Here is a 22,278-nt window from a genome sequence, read left to right as displayed (position 1 = left end):
CTCTTATTTCTCCTGTCAGGTAATCCTTCCATGTGTCCTAACAATTGACTATTGTTACTCATTTCTGTTCCTTAGATATAGTTTACCTCGCATTTACTTATTCATTTGCATAATATAGCAAGTGTGACCTAGTACTTTCACTACATATAGCTTTTATATACTGGTGCTGTACATACTGACTGCACCTTAAAGTGTATCTTTATCCAAAACTTTTTTTTATTGTTCTCTTTTTAGTTTTGGGTAGCTGTGGAAAGATTAGAACCCTTTAGCACAGTGGTTCTCAACCGGTGTAACATCAGGACCCACATTTTGTCCTTGATCGTGAAGTCGCGACTCAAGTCGTACTGCAATGAAACGCACGCTTTAGATACCGTGCGTTCAGGAGCGGGCATACGAACAGTGGGTTGGGACGTGCGTTTGGGGTAAAATTAAAATGAATGGCAACGCAACACACCTCCCACACACAGAATGCACGGTAGGTGCGATTGCATGGTACAGTGCGATAATGGCACAATACTATGATTAATGCACCATACTAGTGTGAACGGGCCCCCAAAAACACTGACATACATAATTTTTACATTTTTTTTTTATCCACACAGTCTCCCTATCATGCGAGAACTGTAGTGGATCCTCAGACTGGGGTCCTGTGTGGGCTGCTGTGCTGTGCTGGAACTTCATTCATATGTGCATTGCTGGTACAGCAACCTTGCATGCCATGTAGAGGTGCCGGGAGCCAGAATGTGATGTCACTCCGGTCCAGGCACCTCTATAGGGCACACGAGGGAGCTGTAAGCAATGCACATGCACATATGGATGGAGTTCCCTCACGGCTTTAGCCCCATCCCATCTCATGCTGACACTCGGCACCAGGCAGCATATTTTGAATGGCTGCTTGGCACAAGAACTGACAGTGCTGCGCTTGGGGGAGGCAGAGGAGCCTCTCACCTAGAAGAGTAGAAGGCACAGGCGACCCACTGAACACTGCGCACGACCCACCAGTTGAGAACCAAGGCTTTAGAGGTCAGCGGTTCATACAGCTTGAACTAGATGGACCTGTGTCTTTCTTCAACCTTACCTACTATGTAACTATGTACGGTTTCCTGCTTTTTAAAACTCTGCTCACTTTCTTTTCTGAGGACAACCATTTACCAGACAGGAAGTGCGGGAAATTCTGCAACAGGGAAGTGGGCAACAATAAAAAGCTGATCCCCCCCCCCCCTATATAAATTTTACTTCTCTATTGTTAAAAGATTTCCCCTCACTTCGTGTCCTGGTGACAACCTTTTTTTTTTTTTACTTGACAGGAAGTGAAGGAATCTGTCTAATGAAGCCTCTGATGGCAGTAATATTTGACAAGCGTTCTAATCCTTCCCTGTTCTATCCAAAACTAAAAAAGACATTTGGGGCATAGATGCACAATAATTGTCCTCATTGTTATTTGCACTCAAGAAATAACCCTTTTTAAATGAACTATTATTAATAAATAATGAATTAAATAAGCCCACCACCGCCATTTCAGTTCATGATGTATCCTTGTTTCTTTCACTTCACAGAACCACTGATCCAGACTCCAGGCCAAAACCATCGCCCCAACACACTCAGTCATGTGTGCTGGTACCGGAACCAGAGTGTGTCACTGCCTGATCATATTACTATGATGGAGGTAATCCACTGACCTATTTTAGAGACCTCTTTACCCCTGAACAGAGCCTACTAGATACACATCCAAGGCAAAGAGGGATTAAGGCAGAATGGGACCATAGGTGCAATAGAAACTTTTGCCCACCTATCACTTTGCCTGACTTTGACAAGGATTGCAATAGGAGCAGAGAAGCTGCACTGTTTGCGGTGTCTGTACTGGCATGGTCCCCATGCCTACAACTACATCCTCCCTTGTGAAGTGACAGGCAGGTGTACAGCTTTGACAAACTGCACTGGCCTCCTGATTTTATTGTGGGAGCATGAAGGTTGTAGCTGGTCCTTCCCTGGACACCCACTGGGCCCTAGGCTCCTGCCTAGTTTGCCAAGTTGTGGACGATCTGAGGTTTTCTTGGAGCTACTCTTTCATCTGTTTTAATGCCTTACACATTTATAGCGTTCAAATAAATAATGACAATACATTTAGGAGTCTTTTTCTAAATAATCTGCAGAGTCATTCACCCTGTGCATCTCTGTAAATATTTGTTTTGTGCGAATAGAGTAAAACATATTCAAATGTAATACCGCATTATGGCCAGCTGACTAGCGTAGAAATGAAGTATTAATGTCCTACGCAACTCATCGCCATCTAGTGGCCCTAATGTAGTATATTCCATATTATAGAACCTGTGTTCATATCGGGGCACGTGCTTGCTATCTAAAGAAAGAATGGTTAAATGTACGGCATACAATTCCTTGCAAAAGAAATCCGGACTTTTGACTAATTCTTACATTATATACCAAATATGTGTGTTTTTGTTTTTATTTAAGTGCATACATGGCAGAGATACCGAGGCGATTCTTCATCTACTACTGTTTGAACCACCTCTGTCGTCTTTTCTTCCTGTTGATTATGGTATTAATGCTACAAAGGGAAGTTTGGACTCTGTGGCTTTACGAAAATAAAGTAAACCTGTTACAATATAAATACAGCCGCCTGACACTATTTCTGGCCACCATGTGAAAATGGGTTAGTCTGGCTTTAGTACTTAGTCACAGAAATCCTTCTCTTTATAATTGTTCCCGACCATTCACTCAGAGTATTAACATGTTGCAACTATCATGTTATGTGGAAAGGTCAACAGCTTTTTTTTTTTTATGATAAGTTCAAGGTGTGGCCAGTGTTTGATTGTCACCACACATATCCCTTTGATCCTTGGCCAGAAAGCTTGGCTTTTATCTCTGATCACAAACTCTTTTTGATATTGCTACTGTCAATGCCATGCTTTTGCACTGTTCATGTGCTTTCACATAGCTTCTTGTGTGCCATCCTGACATGTAGGCCAGTGTTATACAGAGCTCTTGACATACAACAGGTAACCAATGCACCTTTAACTCAGTGTCAGCATTTGAATTCTGTAGCTCCCTTTTAAAGTGGGTTTTGGTATCCTCACAAGTTTCCTTCTGGTTTCAAAGTTTTTTGGTAGACAACGCCTCCTGGGCAGCAATTGGGTGGTTTGATGTTATTGTCCACTGAGACAGCCAAATACTGTACCTGGACATGGTACCCTTTACTACCTACTGTATTTGAATTGCTTTATCCCCGGGCAGTGTGCAATACATTTTCCTGTTCAGGGCTGCCCTTCATATTTACAGCCTACTGATTCCTTAACAAAGGGTTTTAACCAAGAAAATGTGGCAGTTACATTAAAGTATAATTAAACCTTTGTTTTCTGTTTGCATATATCTACTACTACCGTGTTTCCCCAAAAATAAGACGTCCTTTTTTTTGGAGGGCTCAAAAAAACACACGTTCTTACTTTTGGCGTAGGTCTTATTTTTTTAAATATTGTAAAAAATAAAATGTACAACAGTTTACATGTATTCATGTACACAAATATGGTGATCAGGGGTGCCGTACCTTTACAAGAGCAATTTGGTAATCAATCGCTGGCCAGAATGAGCGAAGCGCGCTTTCACTATAGATTCCTCACAGGCAGAGTTTTTTTTTTTATCACTCCATCTGTGATAGGAGCCCGCCCTATAAAGGAGGCATCGGCTTATGCGGCTCTGTTCCCTCGCTTCTTCTAGTGTTGGCTTTGTTGGCACCGCTGATTCTCTCCTGCCTCTCCCGCGGCTCTTCCAAGTTCTCCCGTATGCCACCACCAGCCCTGGGAATGGTCACAACTAGGTCTTCTGTTCGGGGTAGGTCTGATTTTCGGGGAAACACGGTAGCAAGCAGTACACATATGCAAAAACATTTTTTTTTTTTAAAGTTACCAAATAGCTTAAAACTTACCTGTGTCTCTGCCGCTCGCTCCCGTCCGAAGTTCTGAAGATTCTCGGGTGGCCATGAATGATGATGATGGGGCGGGCGCATGCGCAGCAGATATCTTCGGCCGGGAGAAGAGGAGAGACGCAGGGTAAGTCAATGTACGCAGCCAGGAGTGTGCACGAGCATAGACTCTGTTGCACCCAGAAGACACAGCAGTCGGCGCTGGATCTGAGACCGGCACCAGTGCTGGAAGGACTCCTGAAAACTACTGGAAAGAAGAAGATGATCGGATCAAGAGGTATCATATAAGATATGTCCTTAAAGCAGCATGGGGGGGGAAGGGGACATGACTTTCATGTCACTTTAATTATTCACTGATGATAATGAATTAATTATTGGGCAATTGTTTTTTTTTATCTGTGTAGACATGGAGCTTCCACCACAAATGGTTAGATCACCTCTACAAACAGCACATTTACTTTATTTTCTTAACATTTTTCCTAACAAAGTACAAATGTGACCACATTTCAGTTGTTCAGTCAAAATCAAGGAATCAAACATTTGCAAGGCCCTGTACCTGAGATGTTTTTGTATCCAGCTAGGAAAATCTTAAGATCCAAGGGGAAGCTGACAACAGTATATTTATTAAGAGAGCTATGGCCAAATCTTTTTTTGCTGTCGTTCTCTTTTGGGTCACAGGAGAACCTTTACTAATGTCCACATACCGTAGTCCCCTCCTTGTCAGGGGTGGGCAACTACGGCCCTCCAGCTGTTGTGGAACGACAAGTTTTATGAGACATTGCAAGACTGAAAGTTACAGGTATGACTCCAAGCGGCAAAGGCATGTTGGGATGTGTAGTTACAGCAGAGGTGGAGGCCGGAACTGCCCACCCCTGCTCTATTGGAAGACAAATTATTTGTCTTTGTCAGTCACATATGAAATAATCTGAATATTTATTCCTGTATATGACTTTCTCTCAGCTACTTGTGCATGAGCAGGCCTGAGCTAAGAAATAAAAAGCTCCACAAGAGCTTCCTATGCTCTGCTCAATCTACTCCATTAGTTAGCACATTGCATTGTGGAGGGGTGGGGATAGAGAGAGATACAAGGTCCTATCTTGAATATGATCTGCTTTTCAATTAAACGAGTCCTTTTTGGACTGCAGGTAAAATCAGGTAGGTGTACGTATACTGGCACATGGTTTACTATGAGAACGCTCATTTGTCTTCTAGAACCAACTCTCTGGATACTTACTTCGGAAGTTCAAGAACAGCAATGGTTGGCAACGACTATGGGTGATCTTCACCAGTTTCTGCCTTTTCTTTTACAAAACTCACCAGGTAAAATGTAAAAACAAAACCTATGTAAAGGGAGATGAAGGTGTCTTCCAAAATGATTCTCTTTGCTATTATTATTGTTGTTCAGGATTTATAGAACACCAACAGTTTGCACAGCACTTCTAAAGGGAAACAGTATACAATATAAGACCAGATGGTTGGGATCTGCTCGTGAGAAGAGATAAGTTGTTTGAGAAAGTAACATTTCAGTTGTTGGGTAGAGAAGAAAAGAGTTTTTAGGGATTGTCTAAAGGCAAACGGAATAGAGGTTGGAAAGACAGGTTGGAGTAGGTAGTTCTAGAGGATAGAAAAGGAAGGGCTCCTGGAGGCAGGAGGTGATGAGGAAGCAAGAGTAGGAGGTCTTGGGAGGAGCGGAGAGGATGGTTTGGGTAATATTTTTTGAGACGAGGTTGGTGATGTAGCTGGGAGCCGAGTTGTGGATGGCTTTGTAGATTATTATTTAAAATGTTATTTGTTTGGCGATCGGAAGCCAGCGGAGGGTTTGGCAGAGACAGAAGACAATTGAAAGAAGGAATCCTAAACCTTTCTGATCTTATATTCAGAATAGTACTTTTGTTGACATTAATAGAAGTAGCTAAACGTGTTACATGAATGTCATTCTGCAGTGAAACTCCTAGCAAGCCTTCTGCCTGTGGTTATCAGCTACCTTAGTCACTTGTGGTGTTTGAACAAAGTAATAGATTTCTGGACCTATTCCATACCCACATGTAGAAGCATATCACTCTCTGACCAGATAGGCATTTCTCTATCTATTACATTTGGAGTGTTTCAGTATCTGCAGGCTTGGAGTCTCTGTGAATTTTTGATCATGAATTGAGGTGATGTTGATTTGCATGTCTGCAGGAAGATGCCCCACTTGCCTCTCTGCCGCTCCTGGGATACACAGTCAGTATTCCATCAAATTCAGACCCAGTTAATTGTCGTCATGTCTTCAAACTACAGTTCAAATCACATGTGTATTTCTTCAGAGCGGACAGCGAGTATACATGGAGAAGGTCTGTAATGTGATTATGTATTTTTGGTCTTATTCTGTCAAGTAGTGGTGATATTTATATTATAGTGACCATAAAAAACAAAATCAGTTTCACGCAGCCACGTTGGCTGCTACAGGTTAATATTACATTTTAGTTCTTGGATTCAGATATCCTTGAAATGTTTATTTTCACAATTAAAAGGGGTTTCTTCATAATTACAAAAAGTGCATTGTTGTCAATCATATGCTCAGATTATGTTCCAGCTTTGAGTGACTCTTGTACAACAGGGAACTTAGGATCGCACATTTTGGACCACTAAGGGTCCATTGTCATAGCCACAAAAAAGGCAGCACAATGTATTCTTCAAGTGGGCCAACCACCACCATTACAGGAACTCAAAAGTAAACACAAGTCCTGCAATGGAGTTTTAAAAACTAAAAAAAACTGTATATATAAATGATCAATTCAGTTCAAGATAATATGACAACACAAACTTTGAAATACCTTCTACAAAAACTAGCAAAACTGCTCCTTTTAAACAGCATGAATCAGGAAGGGCATGTTGGTGCAGTAGCAGAGGGGGAGAGTAAAGAAGTGGGCACCAGTGCAGTGGCAGAGGAATTGTGTGTCAGTGCAGTGGTGTGAGTGCTGGTGCAGTGGCATTGAATGAAGAAGTGCCTTTTGATGCAATGGTGGAGAGTGAGAAAGTAGACCGGAATAGTGTGCTTTTAATGCAGAGGTGGCGAGTGCAGAAGTGCACATTGGTTCAGTGGTGGTCACAGGCATACTGCACATTGATGCTGTAGCAGCGAGTGGGTGTATAACACACCAGACCCCACCTTGCAATACATACTGGGTGCGGACAAGCCCCCTTCATTCCCATGCAGGTGGACAAGGAGGCTTTGGCAATGGGATGGGGGAAGAATATCTATGGCATGGCTGGGATCAGATTGTAATGTGTGTGAGCTTTAACCAAATCATACCCCTCTGCAAGGTGGTGGCAGGAAGGGGTATCTGGAGTGGTCATCTTAGGATTCTACAGCTCCTCCCCAGGAAGGGTGATCAACGCTGCAGTTGATGGGTGGGCGTTTGCAAAAATACACCTAAACCGTTTCCACTGTAGATCATTCCCTCCTTATGCTGAACAGAATATCCTCTCAATACCCTGAAAAGGAAAACTAGACATATCTCAATAGGATGATATATTGCGCATTAAATGTACAGCTAGGAATGTTCACGGGAGTGTTTTTCTCAAACTCAATTCAAACCCAATGATCCAAATATTTTTGAATATTACGCACAAATAGGTCATTTTACTTGCAAATGGGGTTTATGGGATGGCAATGTACTATAAGAATTTCGGCTGCTTCTTGATGAACCGGCCAAAATTCCAACAGGGGGTGCCACTGTCAGCACCCTTTCAGCCATCCTCCTTGGATTAGCTGATCAGAGGAGCCGGTCAGAAAATCTAACATCAAACAGAGCGGGTAGCCAGTGAGCTGCTGGCCCTGTTAGGGTATTCTGACAGCGGCCGCCATTAGAATACAATGCAAACAGCAGATTCCTCGATCGGCACTCTTATGTGTTGAAGGAGGAATTTGTTACATTTTTCTTCCAAACAAATGCACAGAAAACCTGCCACCATAGCTAGAGACCCAGCATTGCTTGGCTAGTGATACTTCAGACCGTTTTAACAAATCTGAAAGCTTTTGTTGAATTTGAAGGCTGCATGTAAAGTGAGCCATATATGTGTTTTCTGTGCTTCTTGTCATAGGTGGATGGAGGTGATCAGACGTGGGGTGAGTTCTCCAGGAAAAATAGGCCACTTGGCAGAGGATGGAAGCATGCTTCATTTCCCTCTATGAAGCTGAGACAACAATGAACATGTAAAGGAGTATACAAAGACTATTTCCAGAAATGTGGCCAATTAGAGCAATCTGTGTTTTCTGTGAATTCAGTGGATCTTTCTGTGACATGTGAAAAGAGGTCTAACACCTCTGGCGCTGCTCCCCTGTACACTGAAAGGTACAAAATGTTGTTCTATTGGGATTCAGGTGTGAACAATGGATCACCATCATCAGTCTGCTAAAAGTAAAACTGTAATAATGAGGGCATGGCCCTGTTGCATGTGTGGGTTTTATTAAATATTGTTTTTAGCTCCAGAATTCTGTTTCCAGTTTCATTAACACTAAAATGGCACTGGGGTTTCTCTGGTTTCCAACGATCTGACCACTGAAAATCTTTTACTGGCTGAACCGATTTGAGACAACTCTCTGGGATAATTCATGTTTGACAACGTAGAGAAACCAATCAGATTCAAGCTCACATTTGCTTGAGGCATCACTTTAAATTGCTTTTTAATCTGCAGCTTTCATTAAAATATCTTCATGTCCTGCCACACTGTTCTGTGACATTCAGAAGGTAAAGTTGATGGGGGGATAGCCATATAAAAATTGGATTCAAAACTTTAATGTTCTGCAGACATCAATTGATTTTTACACCTTTGTAATAGTGAAACAAACATTTGGTAAATTACAGATGACATTATTTAACGCAGAACTCCAGAAATGATCTTTTATAGAAACTTACATTGGTCCAGCCTGGTTCCATGGAAGTATCTACATCTCATATCAAGAGCACCGATGGGGATTCTGAAAATCAATGTAGTAGTCCACACTACATGCACTGATAGCCATGATCTTCTGGCTGTGGCTTCCCCTCTGCACATTGAGCACAGGGAGTCTCTTGCTCGGCACTGCCGCCATTCAGAGAACCCTGATCGCTTTTTGTTTTTTTTTTCTTCTTTCAATGAGTACAAAGCAGTCTCTGATTGGATTAGGAAGAGACTGACACCATTTGCCCCTCCTCTCCACCTTGTCCAAGAGAAATTCATGTATTCACTGAAAATAAATACAAGCCATTCTCTGAATTACAGCAGTGCCAAGCTAGCAATTCCGTGCTCAGTGTGCAGAGGGGAAACCGCAGCTAGAAGAGACCAACTATCACTGTATGAAGTGCAGACGACTACAGTGATTTGCAGCATCCCCAGTGGCCCTCCAGATATCAGACATGGGTACTTACATTGGTCCAGCTTGGCTTAATATAAGTATCCATAAAAGAATTTCTGGAGTTCGGCTTTAATTTCATAAGGCAAAAAAGGTTTACCAATTTAATACAAATTTTTAGCAAAATAGTTCACAGGAGAATTTCTGTAGTTTTATCTTTACATAATATACTGTTTATCTTACAGCTGAGCTGTAAAAATGCCCTTGCAGTGGGGTCCCCTGCACTGCCCCCCCCCCTCCCCCCCCCATCTTGGTGTTCTGCTTTAAACCAACTGTTGCATTTTATCTTTAACGTACTAGCTCAGTTGCCTGTGTTGTTGTGGCAAGCAATCGTTCTAATTTGTCTTCATGTTTCTGATTTTGATACATTTTTCTTAGAAGATAAAGCTTTAATATACTGTATTGTAATAAATATGCAAAGAAAACCAGTGTTTAAGAATGCCAGCTGACACTTGTGTATGAAATGTCAGTTTATTTTGTACATGAGTACTGGTTGATGAGACATAATGGTAAACATTTTGTATGTTACAATCAAAAAAATAAAGAATACTATACTTGAAGTAATGCCATGGTGGTAACTTTCCCAGTCACAGTACAGCCCCAGTTCATACTGAGGCTTGAAGAGGGAATGAGTGAAGCAGCAATAATGTGGTCTCAGGATGAAGAGGAGAACCTGGAAAGAGAAGTGCTAGAAATCAGCCACTTGCAAAAGTGGAACAGACTTTTCAGATTATAGCCCACCATGTAATGCAGAGCTGGACAAATCCCAGGAACTGGATAGACATGTGCATAAAAAAAAAATAAAAAAAAAAATACATCTGCCTCTTTTACCTTAAATTAAAAAAAACCTGTATAGGATGCTCAAAAATACCTTTTTGTTTGCTGCAATTGACTGAAGGGTCCCTAAAGTGAGTTGTCACCCTGACCGACTCTCAATGTAAAGTAGAGTTTTTTATGTTACGTTGTATCTCTTGCTAAAATGTTTTTATTTAGGTTTGGAAGCCTTTTATTCCCTGTCAAATAGTTTTAACCATGACCCAGGAGAAAGTGATGGGAAATCCAAAATTTTACACCTGTCACTAAAACAGAAGCTGTGGTCAAATCTGCCAATTGGGACACTCATTTCCTGTTGCATCTTCAGGACAGGGAGTGAAGAGAACCCTCTCCAACAGCATACAGAATTTGGCTGGCTATACATACACCTTTAACCATAATCACCAACACTAAACTCTCAGGCTTCAGTCACTCAGCAATAATATTTAGTAAGGGTGCTTGCACCTACCCGATACCTATAGGCTCTCTTATGTAAACAATTACTTCAACTAGGAGATTTCCTGCATAGAGCTGATAGTTGAATTTGTTTAATAAAGTCTTGCATACTTCAGAAGGGGACTGCCATGTCTAAACATGCTATTGCCTCTTATGCTGACAATCTGACTTCAATATTATCCTGATCTGCAATAAGTACTTACAACACGTATACAAGAGAAACATTTAGACTGCCCTTACTTTCCTGTCACCTTGCTGTCCTGCTGACTCCCCTACTTAATTGCTCATTGATCTAGAATATGCAGAGAAGGGCCTTTCTCTTACTTTCTGTATCTGCATACCTGCCCTGGGACAGTGAAGTATTAAAGCTAGGGTGTCAGAATGATGGCCAAGCAACTAACATTTTCAGAAGGAGAGGATAGTAATGACCGCATTTTCACTTTTAACAGGTGCTTTTATTTGCGTTAACTGTCAACAATTCAGAAAAGAAAAATGCAGCGGTTTCCAGAGTCAGTTTCTACAACAGTGAAAAATTATTATTAGACTTCTCATTACCTCTGCACACGCTGAACCAAGTGAGAAATGAGCTGGTCCGTGATTCCAGGACTGGACTCCTCCGCTAAACTGAAGGCATTCTCCAGCTCCTGAACAGATCCGAATGCTCCAGCACAGCGCTGCTCCCTTAGCTGGGATGTGGAGAGACAGTCATCTGCTGTTATAATAGTTTTTTTTTATAAATCGTTTAGGAAAAGTTTACAAGCAATAGAAATGGAATTAAACTGAATACTTAACTACTAAGGTTGAGTCTATAATAAGCTGAGTAGGGAGCATGTACGAGCAACCGATCCCCTTCTCCAGATTAATGGCAGATTACACTATTTATATCTGCCTATCCATCAGACTAAATCCCTGGTGTACAAATGTTGGAGGCCATAAACAATGTGCCTATATTCTGCATATACACAAAACAATACGGTCCCTTTCCCCAAAAAAATAGTACCCCCTCCCCTCATGTCCCAAGGGACATCAGCTACAGGGTAGAGCTGTTGCACTATATGGCTGCTGCTATAGTGAACTATTGCTTGCTGTTTGCAGCTAGCAGTACAACACGGTTAGAAGTGACCTGTTGCTGCAGAACTGCATGGTGATTTGGATCAGGACTAACCTCTACCAGACTCCCCATGAAGAAAAAATAAAGTATCTGTCCCAGAGACATATACCACAACACACAGTATAAAAAAAGATATGTTAGGGGAGACTACAAATGCTGAAAGGTATAAAGTGTGGAGCGGAGACATCTCTGAAATGAATAGGTCGACATGTACAGCTCCATGCTGTGTGCACAGCTGTATCGGGCAGCTCCCGGGAAGGACAGGTGCAGCGTGTGATTAGTACGCAGCCAACCGTCCTCTATGGGACTACGTTGCCGTACGGCACCGTACGCTGACCCCCAAGTGCAGGTCCGTACGGGTGCGGGTGTCCGGGCTCGGACGCAGACAGGATCCATCCTGTCAGCGTACGAGTACGGACACCCGCACAGATGTGCAGGGCAGGTGAGCGTAGGGTGGCGTAAGGCCGCGTAGTCCCATAGAGAAGGACAGGGGCTGCGTACTAATCACACTCAGCAGCTGTCCTTCCCGGGAGCTGCCAGATATGGCCATGCACGGAGCTGTACGCGCCGGACGATTCTTGTGAGAATGTAGCCTAAGGCTTTTTGAGCCCAGGAAAATTAAAAAGTCAAAAATGTTTCATGACTAACAGTTGAGGTTGCCACAAGACTGCTCCAACACACAGAAAGACATGCAGATGGCACCATACCAGCAAGTATATATTGTTGATACTTAATAGCTTACCTCCTGGAACACAGGGGTCACCAGGGCAGATAGACAGTGTGACCGAGGCAGGCGCTTTATTGCCTCTGCTGACTGTTAAAAAAAAATACATGGTATTAGAATAGAAGTTGTATACATTTATTTAATCACCAAGATTAATAATGGACGTTCAACAGAATTATTCTGTGTATTCTCACATGCTTCTGATCAAATGCGATCTGGCTGAGTTCTGCAGTGCCGTACAAGCAAACCTCATTGTGCACACTGCAAAATCAGAGCTTTATGCCAAGAGGGCTTAGGTACTTATACCCTAAAGGTGCCTCAAGCTAGCTGTCTGACATTTGCCATGGGTCTTAAGATTCCTTATACACTTTTATTGGAAATACACTCGCAAACACACATTGAGCCTGGAAGTGAATCCATGAATCTATCTCTGAACTAAAAGTAGACAGGTAAAGAGCTCCTGAGCAGCACAAGCACCACCTGCAGAAGCACAGAAAATGGTTACAAACTGCTCCCCTAAACTTAATGTGACGCTATAGGCTAGTTTTGGAGTGTTTGTAGATTTGCAATATAATAATGGCAATATCTGACACTTGGGGTACTAGCACAAAGGCTTGCCAACATTTGGGGGTTTCATTTTACAAAGACTGAGCACAACTAACATAGGCAATTACCTGCTGGTATCCCCACTGCAATCTGCTCATGGAGGAGGGGCGCATGGTTTCTGGAAATGACCAGTGAGGAGTCTGGTTCTGATTCCTCTCATCTTCATTATCTCTGGTTACAATAGTAAAGCACTGTCAGTTACCGCATAAGTTTGCACAATATGCCACACAACAGGAAATTTCTGTACTCACAGGTCAGACTCAACAGAACTGGAGTCATCACGGTGACCCTGAGCTTTCCATCGCTTGTATCTCTCCACCAGTTCCATAAGGAAAGAGGTTTTCTTGGTGTATCGTAGAATAAATCGATGTTTCAGCAGCTCACGTGCTGTAGGCCTCTATTACACAAGGCAAAAGACATCACTCACTGCATGAGAACAAATTCCTTCTCCCCAAACACGTATGAAATGGAACCTACACTAGAACATGATATATCATGAAGCATTTTCCCCAAGGCTCCTAGTTGGGTCCACCTCTGTAGGCAAGTAAAACAATATTCCAACCATCAATTCCAACAAGTTAAATCCCTATGCTGCAAATATGACCGTAGCAAAAGCCTTAAGGAGGCCTTGTAAGAACCGCTGCATAGAGGTGCTTTAAAAACCTCAATGGTTATTTGGAACAGACATTTGAGATAGTACTGAATACGTTTTTCATAGCCAATTAACATCTTATTTCCACTAATAACACACTTTGTTAGGAGACAGCAATGGCAATGTTTCTTTGCTATTGGTTGCCTCCACCTTCTCTAACAGGACCATAGTGAAGATGTCACTTTCCTATTGCAGAACTATCCAAACTGTTTACTCTTCAGTATCCTGTGGAGAACACATCAAAGGAGTACATCACCATCATTTAGCTTTGAGATGGCAGTAGGGTAGTGCTGGGAATTACTGGTGGCTACTACGACAAAATATGGCAGACACTGTCACCAGCCTATTCAGTAAAGAGGTACAGTGCTTCCTCATAACCCACCCCTCAGCTACAAGAAATATCCTGATTAAGCTCCAGTCTCAGAGGTTACCTTAGGGCAGAGGTGGCAAACTTTGGCCCTCCAGCTGTGGCAAATCTACAAATCCCATTAGGCATTGCAAGACTGACAGCCACTGGCCTGACTCCCAAAGGGAGATGCATGATGGGATATGTAGTACTACCACAGCTTGAGGGCTGAGTTTGCCTACCTCTGCCCTAGTGAGCTCCACTCATTACTAGGGTATGGAGATTGGCCGCTCAGGCCCAATACATGCTCTATACCCAGAAGCCCTCTGGCAGAGCAACAGAGCGAGTGATTTTGCATTGCAGGAAGACAGTGATGGAACATGAATAGGTAAGTATGCCTTGTCAGGGGTAGGCTATCATGAGGCACTGTCCCTAAATTAGCAAAGTGACAGTGTCTCTTTAAAGGCCCTCAGTAGATCAAGAGTGCAGATGGCCCAAGTTCTATGCAAGCTGATGTTAGGAGTACCAAAGAGGGATTATCAAAACATTTCTCGTATTAAAGAAGAAGTCCACTAACTAATACATTAATGGTACATGTAGAGTAATGTCATACAGAGAACATTTTAACAAGAATGGTTATGGTGCACAGGTCCTGAATACCTGGGTGCCAACCCCTGGTTAACTAGCAATAACAAATAATAAAACATTTTGGGGTTTTTTTTAGGCACCACAAGACAAGTCCAATGAACTCCAAACGAAAATAAATATATAAAATAAGGGGACCACCTCCTCCCGATGAAGCGCCCTGCGGCACGAAACGCGTAGAGCATTGCAAGTACTGCATTACCATGGAGCATTGCAAGTACTGCACCACCACCCACCAATTTTGTTCCACTAGAGGTTCTTTATTACTATGAATATGGATTTTCTATTCTTATGAAATGTATCCGTTTAATAATTGTATCATCATCTACCAATCATGTCTATAGATCCTTGATTATGCAATCTAACCTCTAATTTGGAACTTAGGGGGGTGTTAGGAGGTTCACTCGTAGTTGTGTGTTCTTTTTCTATACTCTATATGCATTAACTGATGCTTTTAACCTTTGTATGAAATTAAAATAAATTATATATACTGTATATATTTTTTTTTCTCATTTGGAGTTCATTGGACTTGTCTTGTGGTGCCCAAAAAAAAACTCCCAACTTTTTTGTTATTGCAACATACAGAGAGCAGTCATATCAAGAGCTCACCTTTAGGCTCAGCAAGGAGCAGTGACAGGTACAAGGCAGGTTTTATTTACAAAATGTATAAACCACATGAGGCCCATCAAGCATTGACTCTGGATAAAACAGTTACATAGAGAACCCAGTGCGCAGCTGTCTGCAAGTCCTGAAGAACGTACAGGGTTTACACATTTAGGGCAGAGGGGAAAATCATAACTATGATTAAAGAGGTGCCCACGCCCCCAGTATGGTTAAAAGGAATTCAGAGCTGTACATCCTCCTCATCAAGGGGACAGCAAGGGGCTGGACTAGCCTGCCACACGCCCCAATTTAAAAAAAAATATATTAGAACAACCCGTGTTCATACATCAGCTTCTTATACGGGAGAAACTTATTGAGCTCTATTATCTATTGTTGCAATGTTGGTGCAAGGCCTGTATCCACAGTTTTGTGATGAACTTTCTAGCTGTAAACAAAGTTTTCATGCAAATATTGATCCAGTTCTAGGTGTACAAATAGACCTCACAGGTACTGTTTGGGGCCATGTGCTAACGGTGATACTATTACATCACGCAGAAACGTCACTATCTTATGCCAATGTGCCTCTAGCTGGGGGCATGACTACAATAAGTGGTAAATGATGCCTGGGGCTTGCTGACACTTGGGGCAAGGGAAGTGTGATGTAGAATGAATAAGTAGGTAAGCCTATTGCTAACTTTAAGGGACACCTGTCTATGGTTAGACCTCCCATTCCCATTCCTCATCATCCATCTGGCCAACCTTCGCCTCCCATGTAGGCTTCTTGTAAAAAGTCAGCACCTTCAACCGAGGGGTTTGTAAAGAGCTATACAATATGGATCTCAATTATTTAGGGCAGCACTTAGACAAGGCTTAGCGGAGAAAGGATTAGTGAGATTCCCAAACTGAGAAGAAACCGCATGTGGGAGCGGAAGGTAACACAAGAACATATTATAAGGGAGCACAAATTCCTCACCGAGTAACTGGAAGCATTTGATTTGTAACCCCCTCCAAACTTACCACGATTTTCAAATAAACTGACCAAGGATTTAACTCAATTAAAGTTTAGAAAAACAATCATTCTTTCGGTTAAACCCTCCCCCTCCCCCCTGCTGTTTATGGGATTCCTTGGTTTAAATATTATACAACATATACCTTCTCAGCACAGGGCCAGATAAGGCATGCCTCCAACTGATACTCAATAATGTTAAAGGCCACCATTACCCCATAAGATATATTTTAGCTTTGTACAGAGAGTAATGCACTGGGTCTGGGCAGAAATGAATGTTCCAAACCAATTATATTTAACTTGGAAGAAGTGTTATGCTAGAGACAAGTGAGTGAAGTAAAGTGTAGAGTGGGTAAGTAGCATTTAAAAATATATATACAAAGTGGGGTTGGGTTTTAAAATATGATGCATAGAAAGATGGATACTCACTAGTCGAGGGTCTTTGTTCAGACAGGCGTCTATAAAATCTTTAAAAGGTTTGCTGTGCTGGCCCTGTAGGGATGGAGGGTTGTTTTTGGGGATGAGGAACAAAACTCTCATTGGGTGTAGATCTGAGTATGGGGGTTCTCCTTTGGCGAGCTCAATAGCTGTAATCCCCAAGGACCAAATATCAGCCTAGAAAAAGAAAAAACATCTTAGTTTATGGATGAATTGGCATACCGTCTAATAATCCAGCAAACATCATCGTGATTTCCAACCTTAAAATCATAGGCAGACTGCTTGATGACTTCTGGCGCCATCCAGAAAGGGGTTCCCACAAATGTGTTCCTCTTGATCTGGGTGTCTGTCAGTTGGCCGGCTACCCCAAAATCTGCCAGTTTCACATCTCCCTGCTCAGACAGCAATACATTTGCAGCTAAAATGCAAAGATGTAAAAAAAAAATTATACCAACAGATCTGATCTCTGAAAGTCTACCTGGATAAAAATAGATAAAAGTGGAAATTTATCAAAACTGGAACAAATAATATCTGGAGCAGTTGCCCATGGCAACCAATAAGCGTCTCTCTTCTGTTTGTTCGGTTAAGATTTGAAAATTGAGAAGCTGATTGGTTGCCATGCTCAGCTGCTCCAGATTTTGTCTGCTCCAGTTTTGATAAATTCCCCTCAATGTGTTTTCATAAATGTGCTTTTTTAATCATAGTAAAGACTTGAATAAAAATGAAATGGAGAGTAAAAAAAATAAATAAATATCGACCCACATCATGGTTTTCCAGACCTCGTATTAATAACTGCAGCACCAATGCCCTGCTGTTTGCACGTGGGAGAATTAAGATGTCGCTGAACAGATCAGTCCCAATATGCAGATGAACTTTGAGATCAAGCTTTCCGGATCTGTGAAAACTGATTTGCTGCAAGAGATTGGGCTGGTCCATGGTACTGCATGAAAATGTCTGTATAATCTTATCAGCCTTTATTTTTTGGCTTTCTCTTTTAAGTCACTTTTGTACTCACCAATTAAAAAATACATAAGAGAAGAAATCTTTACATTCAGGCACTAAAAACGTACAATGTAACCTATACCCTACCTTTGATGTCTCTGTGGATCTTCCTCTCCGAGTGCAAATAATCCAAGCCTTTGAGGATTTCCCGTAATATTGTGGCAATATAGGACTCTTCCAGTGGCCCAGGCTTCAGCTGATGCATGCAAAGATACAAAGGGGCCAGAGATCACATAAAGCATAATAAAATGGGAGTGTACACGGAGAGACATGTCTACTAAAGCGCTTATTAAAAAGCATGGAAATAGAGATAACATAGAGGTGGTCAGATATTGTCATTCATCAGAAAATGACAGCTAGAATATCATTGCTTAGTATAGGCAGCACCCGACATTTTTATATATATTTTGTATATAGTAGTCACAAATGTATGCCATGCCAACTCTAGCAGAACCTTTACCTCTGGGATATGACATTTGCTCACTTACTAAATCTAGTGCAGATCCTCCTCCCAGATACTCCATTATAATCCACAGCTTCGATCCCTAAATAAGAAAAAACATAGTACAAACATGTTAATAAATGCCATCCAAAAGATGACCACCATGAAGTAAACCTGTCATGATGGAAACATGGAGGCTGTCAATGCAGACCTCCTGTGCAAAAATGTATCTTATTTGTGTATCACTCGGCTGTAGATCCTCAAATCATCTCTGAATTGGTGCTGACACTGTCCTTCCTTCTGGAGGGGGGCTACTTTTGTTCCCCATGGTCCCTGTGTGTGTTGTAAAAGTAGCCACCGTAAATAGTGTCTAAACAGCCAAAATAAGATTGAGAACACAGAGTCTTCAATCTCTTTTTCCGTATCCCTGTTATAAATGAACAGGAATCCTCTATACTGAGTGTTCCTGTTTATTCATAACATGTAGAGATAGTATGTTTACCATGTCCACAATCATGAATGAACAGGAAGTGATGTAGAGCACATCCTGTTCATTCATAACTGGACATAGTAAGCACACTATGTCAAGTTATTTACGATAAGCTGATCGGTGAGTGTTTGTATACACGCTCTGCGTCCTGACTTGGCTGTCACAGGAGGGGGGTGGGAAGTGGAGGAGGAGAGCCCCGCTGCTTGTGACAGATCACAGCGCTCTCCTCCACTCACCACTTTCCATCCTGACACAGGAGGTCGAGCTGGGAGGAGAGCTTGGCCTCCTGCAAGTTACCATGACAGCGGTCACCGCTCGGCATCCTGAAAGCTTCTCTCCTCCCTGCTGGATGCTGGCGCTGCATCGGAAGGCACACAGACTGCCACCCAGCGGGAAAAATAGAAGCTGGGATACACTGAGTTTTCGGCCATCATGGCACTTTTGGCAATAAGCCAAAAGTGCAATTTTCGGCCGAAATTTCGGTGCATCCCTAATTGTAACTTCTTTAAAAAAAATAATTATGCTAAGCAACAATCCACCAAGCTGGACTCCAGCCAAAACCTTTTATATCGCTACGGATAGTTATGTGTATTGACCATATAAGGGATTAAAAATCTTTTATAACAGTGATCTGTATCTAGAGGTGCAACACCAACAGAGGCGTTTCTCTGATAGATCAGAGATTCTGTTCCTGTAAACACAGCAGCGTAAGACCTTTAATAAATGTAAAGGTCCATCTTGTGGGAGAGTACACTTTCTATTATGAATGGCGAGAGTACATAGGGTGAAGAGGGGAACACTCAATTTGTAAGTACAAGGAATCTCCTTGCACAGGTATGCTAAGAAAATCACCTTCAGATAGGAGCCATAATAGCGGGTGATGTAAGGACTGTCACATTGACTCAGAACGGTGATCTCCTGCTGGATGTCTTCAATCTCATCCTCCGCCTCTTCTAAATCTATGATTTTTATTGCCACCACTTCCTTGGTACGGTTATCTATGCCCTTGTACACTTCTCCGAATGAACCCTTCCCAATCCGCTCCAACTTCGTAAACAGGTGTTCTGGATCCATTCTGGAGCCCTAAAAATGACAAATAAGAACAAAGTGGGAAAAAAAAAAAATACCATTTCCTGATAGCATCATGTGAGTTCTGTAGGGAGTTTAAGAATCTTTTCTTGCTTCGAGAAATATTGCAGAATGTCACCGTTTTTAATTAAAGCTGAACTCAAGGCAGATATAAAACAAAAAAAGTACAGAAGCCACAAAACTGACATCCGCTGACCGACAGATGACCAAAAAAAAGAAGAAGTTGTCTATACATACACTTTACAGAACTGCGGGCAACATTTGTATTAATCCTTGCAGTGGGGCTTCTCATGCACTGCGAGGGTTAACTGCTCAGTAGGTTCAAAAATAACTCACCCAAAGCTGTCACAGTGCTCCCTCCTTCCTGTCCCCTCCTCCATTGCAGCATTGGAATCTTCCTCAGTGCCCTCACATCTACACACTGGGGGAAATGTATCAACACTGGAGCAGACAAAATCTGCAGGAGTTGCCCAGGGGAACCAATCAGCTTCTCTCTTCAGTTAAAGGTGCCCATACACTGCTCGATTCTCGTACGAGAATCGCGGGAAATCCCGCGATCGTACGATAATCGAGCAGTGTGAACGGAGACGTGCGACCGTTTCTACTGTACGGTCGCACGTCTTCCGTCGAACCAGCATGTTCGAAAACCAGCCGGGAATCGTACGATTTTCGGCTGGTTAGAACGGTGCTCGGAAGACAAATGCTGAACGGGCCGGTGTGCGCACGCGCACACTGCCCGTTCAGCATTGCGGTCATCGGAAGCCCGCCCCCCCGGGGGGCGGGCCTGCGATGATCGAGAGTGCGATCTGCCTGTCCAAGATAGGCAGATCGTACGTTTTTTTAATCCCTTTACAACCATCGCAAGACTAAGGTCTTGCGATGGTTGTACAGTGTATGGCCACCTTAAGAGTTGAAAATGAAAGAGAGAAGCTGATTGGTTTCCATGCACAGCTGCTCCAGTTTTGATAAATTCACCTCAATGCGTATAGAACGTGATGATTTAAAGGACCATAGACTGCTGCAGCGGAGGGGGGAGAGAGGCTGGGAGGACCAGTCTAAGAAGAAGCCGTCTCAGAGCATCGGGTTAGTATAGCTTTGTTTTTTTAACCTAGACCAAAACGAGCATTTAAAGTGGAGCTTTACCACCTTTGATCTGATAATCTGCCCTTAGTTAAAATGGCTACTGCCAGAAGACTGGGAAAGAAAAAAGAGTAATAAGGAATGCAAAGAATACAAAGCTGGCAATTATCTAGAAGTTTCTGTTTGTAGATTGTCATTACTAAACATTTCTAAAAGGTGTGTTTGTTGTTATTTTGAAGATATGGGTAATGGTCCGTTTTAAACCTTGCAGTGCGGAGGTAGCACCACTACAAGGGTTAATACAACATTTCCTGAAGTCCTTCTTGAACTGCTCATTATACTCAGCCAATCCTCTAAGCCAGTCGGCTGCGACAGTGCTCCCTCCATTTCCTCCGGTGATGGAATGTCCCATGGCGTCCTCTGTCTTATGCACTGTGTATAGAATGTGATGACTCGGGGACCTTAGACCGCTGCAGCGGAGGGGAAGCGAGGCTCAGAGCTGGCCACGTCTGAGGATCGGGTGAGTATAACTTTTTCCCTCCCTAGACCAATACGAGCAGTTGACCCTTGTAGTGCAGGGGTCGCCCCAATGCAAGGGTTAAGAAAAAACATTTCCCTGGAGTTCTGCTTTACGATGTAACAAATGCCAATATATTGTTAGTTATCAACGGGCCAGCCACAATACTAAGTGTAGACAATGCCGCATGTGACATATAATAACATAAATAATAATAAACATACCGATGAGCGGATACATTACCTTCACCGGGAAGTCTCGTAGATGGGCCATACTTTGCAGGATTTGTTGCGTTCAGTGAACGATCTGCCAGGTTCTATCTAGGACAAGTCTATGGATCTGTTGACACAAGTCCCCCCACATTGCTGCCCCGTACAGGCCTGAGCGTATACCTGCGTTGTCCAGCGCGGAGGACGCACACACACGCACAGCGTAGCAGACACTATATTAGAAATAATGACAATTCTGTGTCACAATATGAGACAAGCTCACTATGTAAGGTGATGCCCTGTGATAACACTGAATAGGCAGCCCCAGTGACACAGCAATACATCAGTGCTAGCACTGACTATTCATTTCTGTACACACACACACAAGTCACACTTCATATTTCAGTGAGCAGATAGGAACACTGTATTGTAGCTGCTCAATGGATTCTTGTGCTGTGCTGCTGGGTGACAGAGCCTACATCCCCCCTGCACTCAGCCCGGGCACTATGGTGAGTCGTCATAACCCGCGCACCGGACGCTCAGTAAGATATACCACAAGGGAAGGTTCTCAGCAGGCCTTCTCCCCCCTGTACACCCCTTTACAGACCCCCACCCGAAAGTCACACTGAGTGACGTCACTCTCGCAGGGAATGCTGGGGCTTGTATTGCACCGCGCTATGCATTCCATACAGCGTGGATAGCCGGGGAACTACAATTCCCATGGCCAGACACAGA

General features: G+C 42.7%; 2 protein-coding genes across 4 annotated transcripts in view; one reads left to right on the top strand and one right to left on the bottom strand.

Moving 5' to 3' along the window:
• Positions 1-8,166, top strand: part of FARP2 (FERM, ARH/RhoGEF and pleckstrin domain protein 2) — a 95,756-nt gene extending 87,590 nt beyond the window's left edge. The window contains exons 21-24 of the mRNA XM_018563475.1: positions 1,557-1,666; positions 5,150-5,257; positions 6,119-6,270; positions 8,024-8,166. Coding sequence (XP_018418977.1) covers positions 1,557-1,666; positions 5,150-5,257; positions 6,119-6,270; positions 8,024-8,114 — 461 coding nt within the window. The 3' untranslated portion in view covers positions 8,115-8,166. The remainder of the gene's footprint in view (positions 1-1,556; positions 1,667-5,149; positions 5,258-6,118; positions 6,271-8,023) is intronic.
• Positions 8,167-9,779: 1,613 nt separating this feature from the next.
• Positions 9,780-21,705, bottom strand: STK25 (serine/threonine kinase 25). Of its 3 annotated transcripts, none has more exons than XM_018563483.1 (11): positions 21,578-21,705; positions 19,501-19,731; positions 18,205-18,261; positions 17,804-17,912; positions 16,975-17,132; positions 16,706-16,891; positions 13,276-13,421; positions 13,093-13,195; positions 12,437-12,511; positions 11,139-11,269; positions 9,780-9,987 (listed from the first exon to the last, which is right to left on the bottom strand). In XM_018563483.1, exons 1-11 carry the CDS (start codon positions 21,605-21,607, stop codon positions 9,969-9,971), a joined length of 1,245 nt encoding a protein of 414 aa, XP_018418985.1. In that variant the 5' UTR covers positions 21,608-21,705; the 3' UTR covers positions 9,780-9,968. The 3 variants fall into 3 exon arrangements, with proteins under 3 accessions (XP_018418985.1, XP_018418986.1, XP_018418987.1); XM_018563484.1 differs by having other exon boundaries at positions 12,437-12,508; XM_018563485.1 differs by lacking the exon at positions 9,780-9,987 and having other exon boundaries at positions 11,225-11,295.
• Between the last annotated feature and the right edge of the window lie 573 nt (positions 21,706-22,278).

The sequence above is a fragment of the Nanorana parkeri genome, unplaced genomic scaffold (genome assembly GCF_000935625.1).
Source record: "Nanorana parkeri isolate BGI_ZX_2015 unplaced genomic scaffold, ASM93562v1 scaffold667, whole genome shotgun sequence".
In the NCBI taxonomy this organism is placed as follows: Eukaryota; Metazoa; Chordata; class Amphibia; order Anura; family Dicroglossidae; genus Nanorana; species Nanorana parkeri.
Note: the sequence above shows the minus strand (reverse complement) of the source record. Positions and strands in the feature narration are given on the sequence as shown.

What these genes read in the sequence shown, in the direction of transcription:
- STK25 (XM_018563483.1), bottom strand. Translation starts at nt 21,607, where the DNA reads ATGGCCCATCTACGAGACTTCCCGGTGAAG. An exon ending in GATCCACAGAGACATCAAAG is followed by an intron (nt 17,133 to 17,803) that starts GTAGGGTATAGG and finishes TTTGCATTTTAG; the next exon opens with CTGCAAATGTATTGCTGTCT. An exon ending in AGTTCTGTTGAGTCTGACCT is followed by an intron (nt 13,196 to 13,275) that starts GTGAGTACAGAA and finishes TATTGTAACCAG; the next exon opens with AGATAATGAAGATGAGAGGA.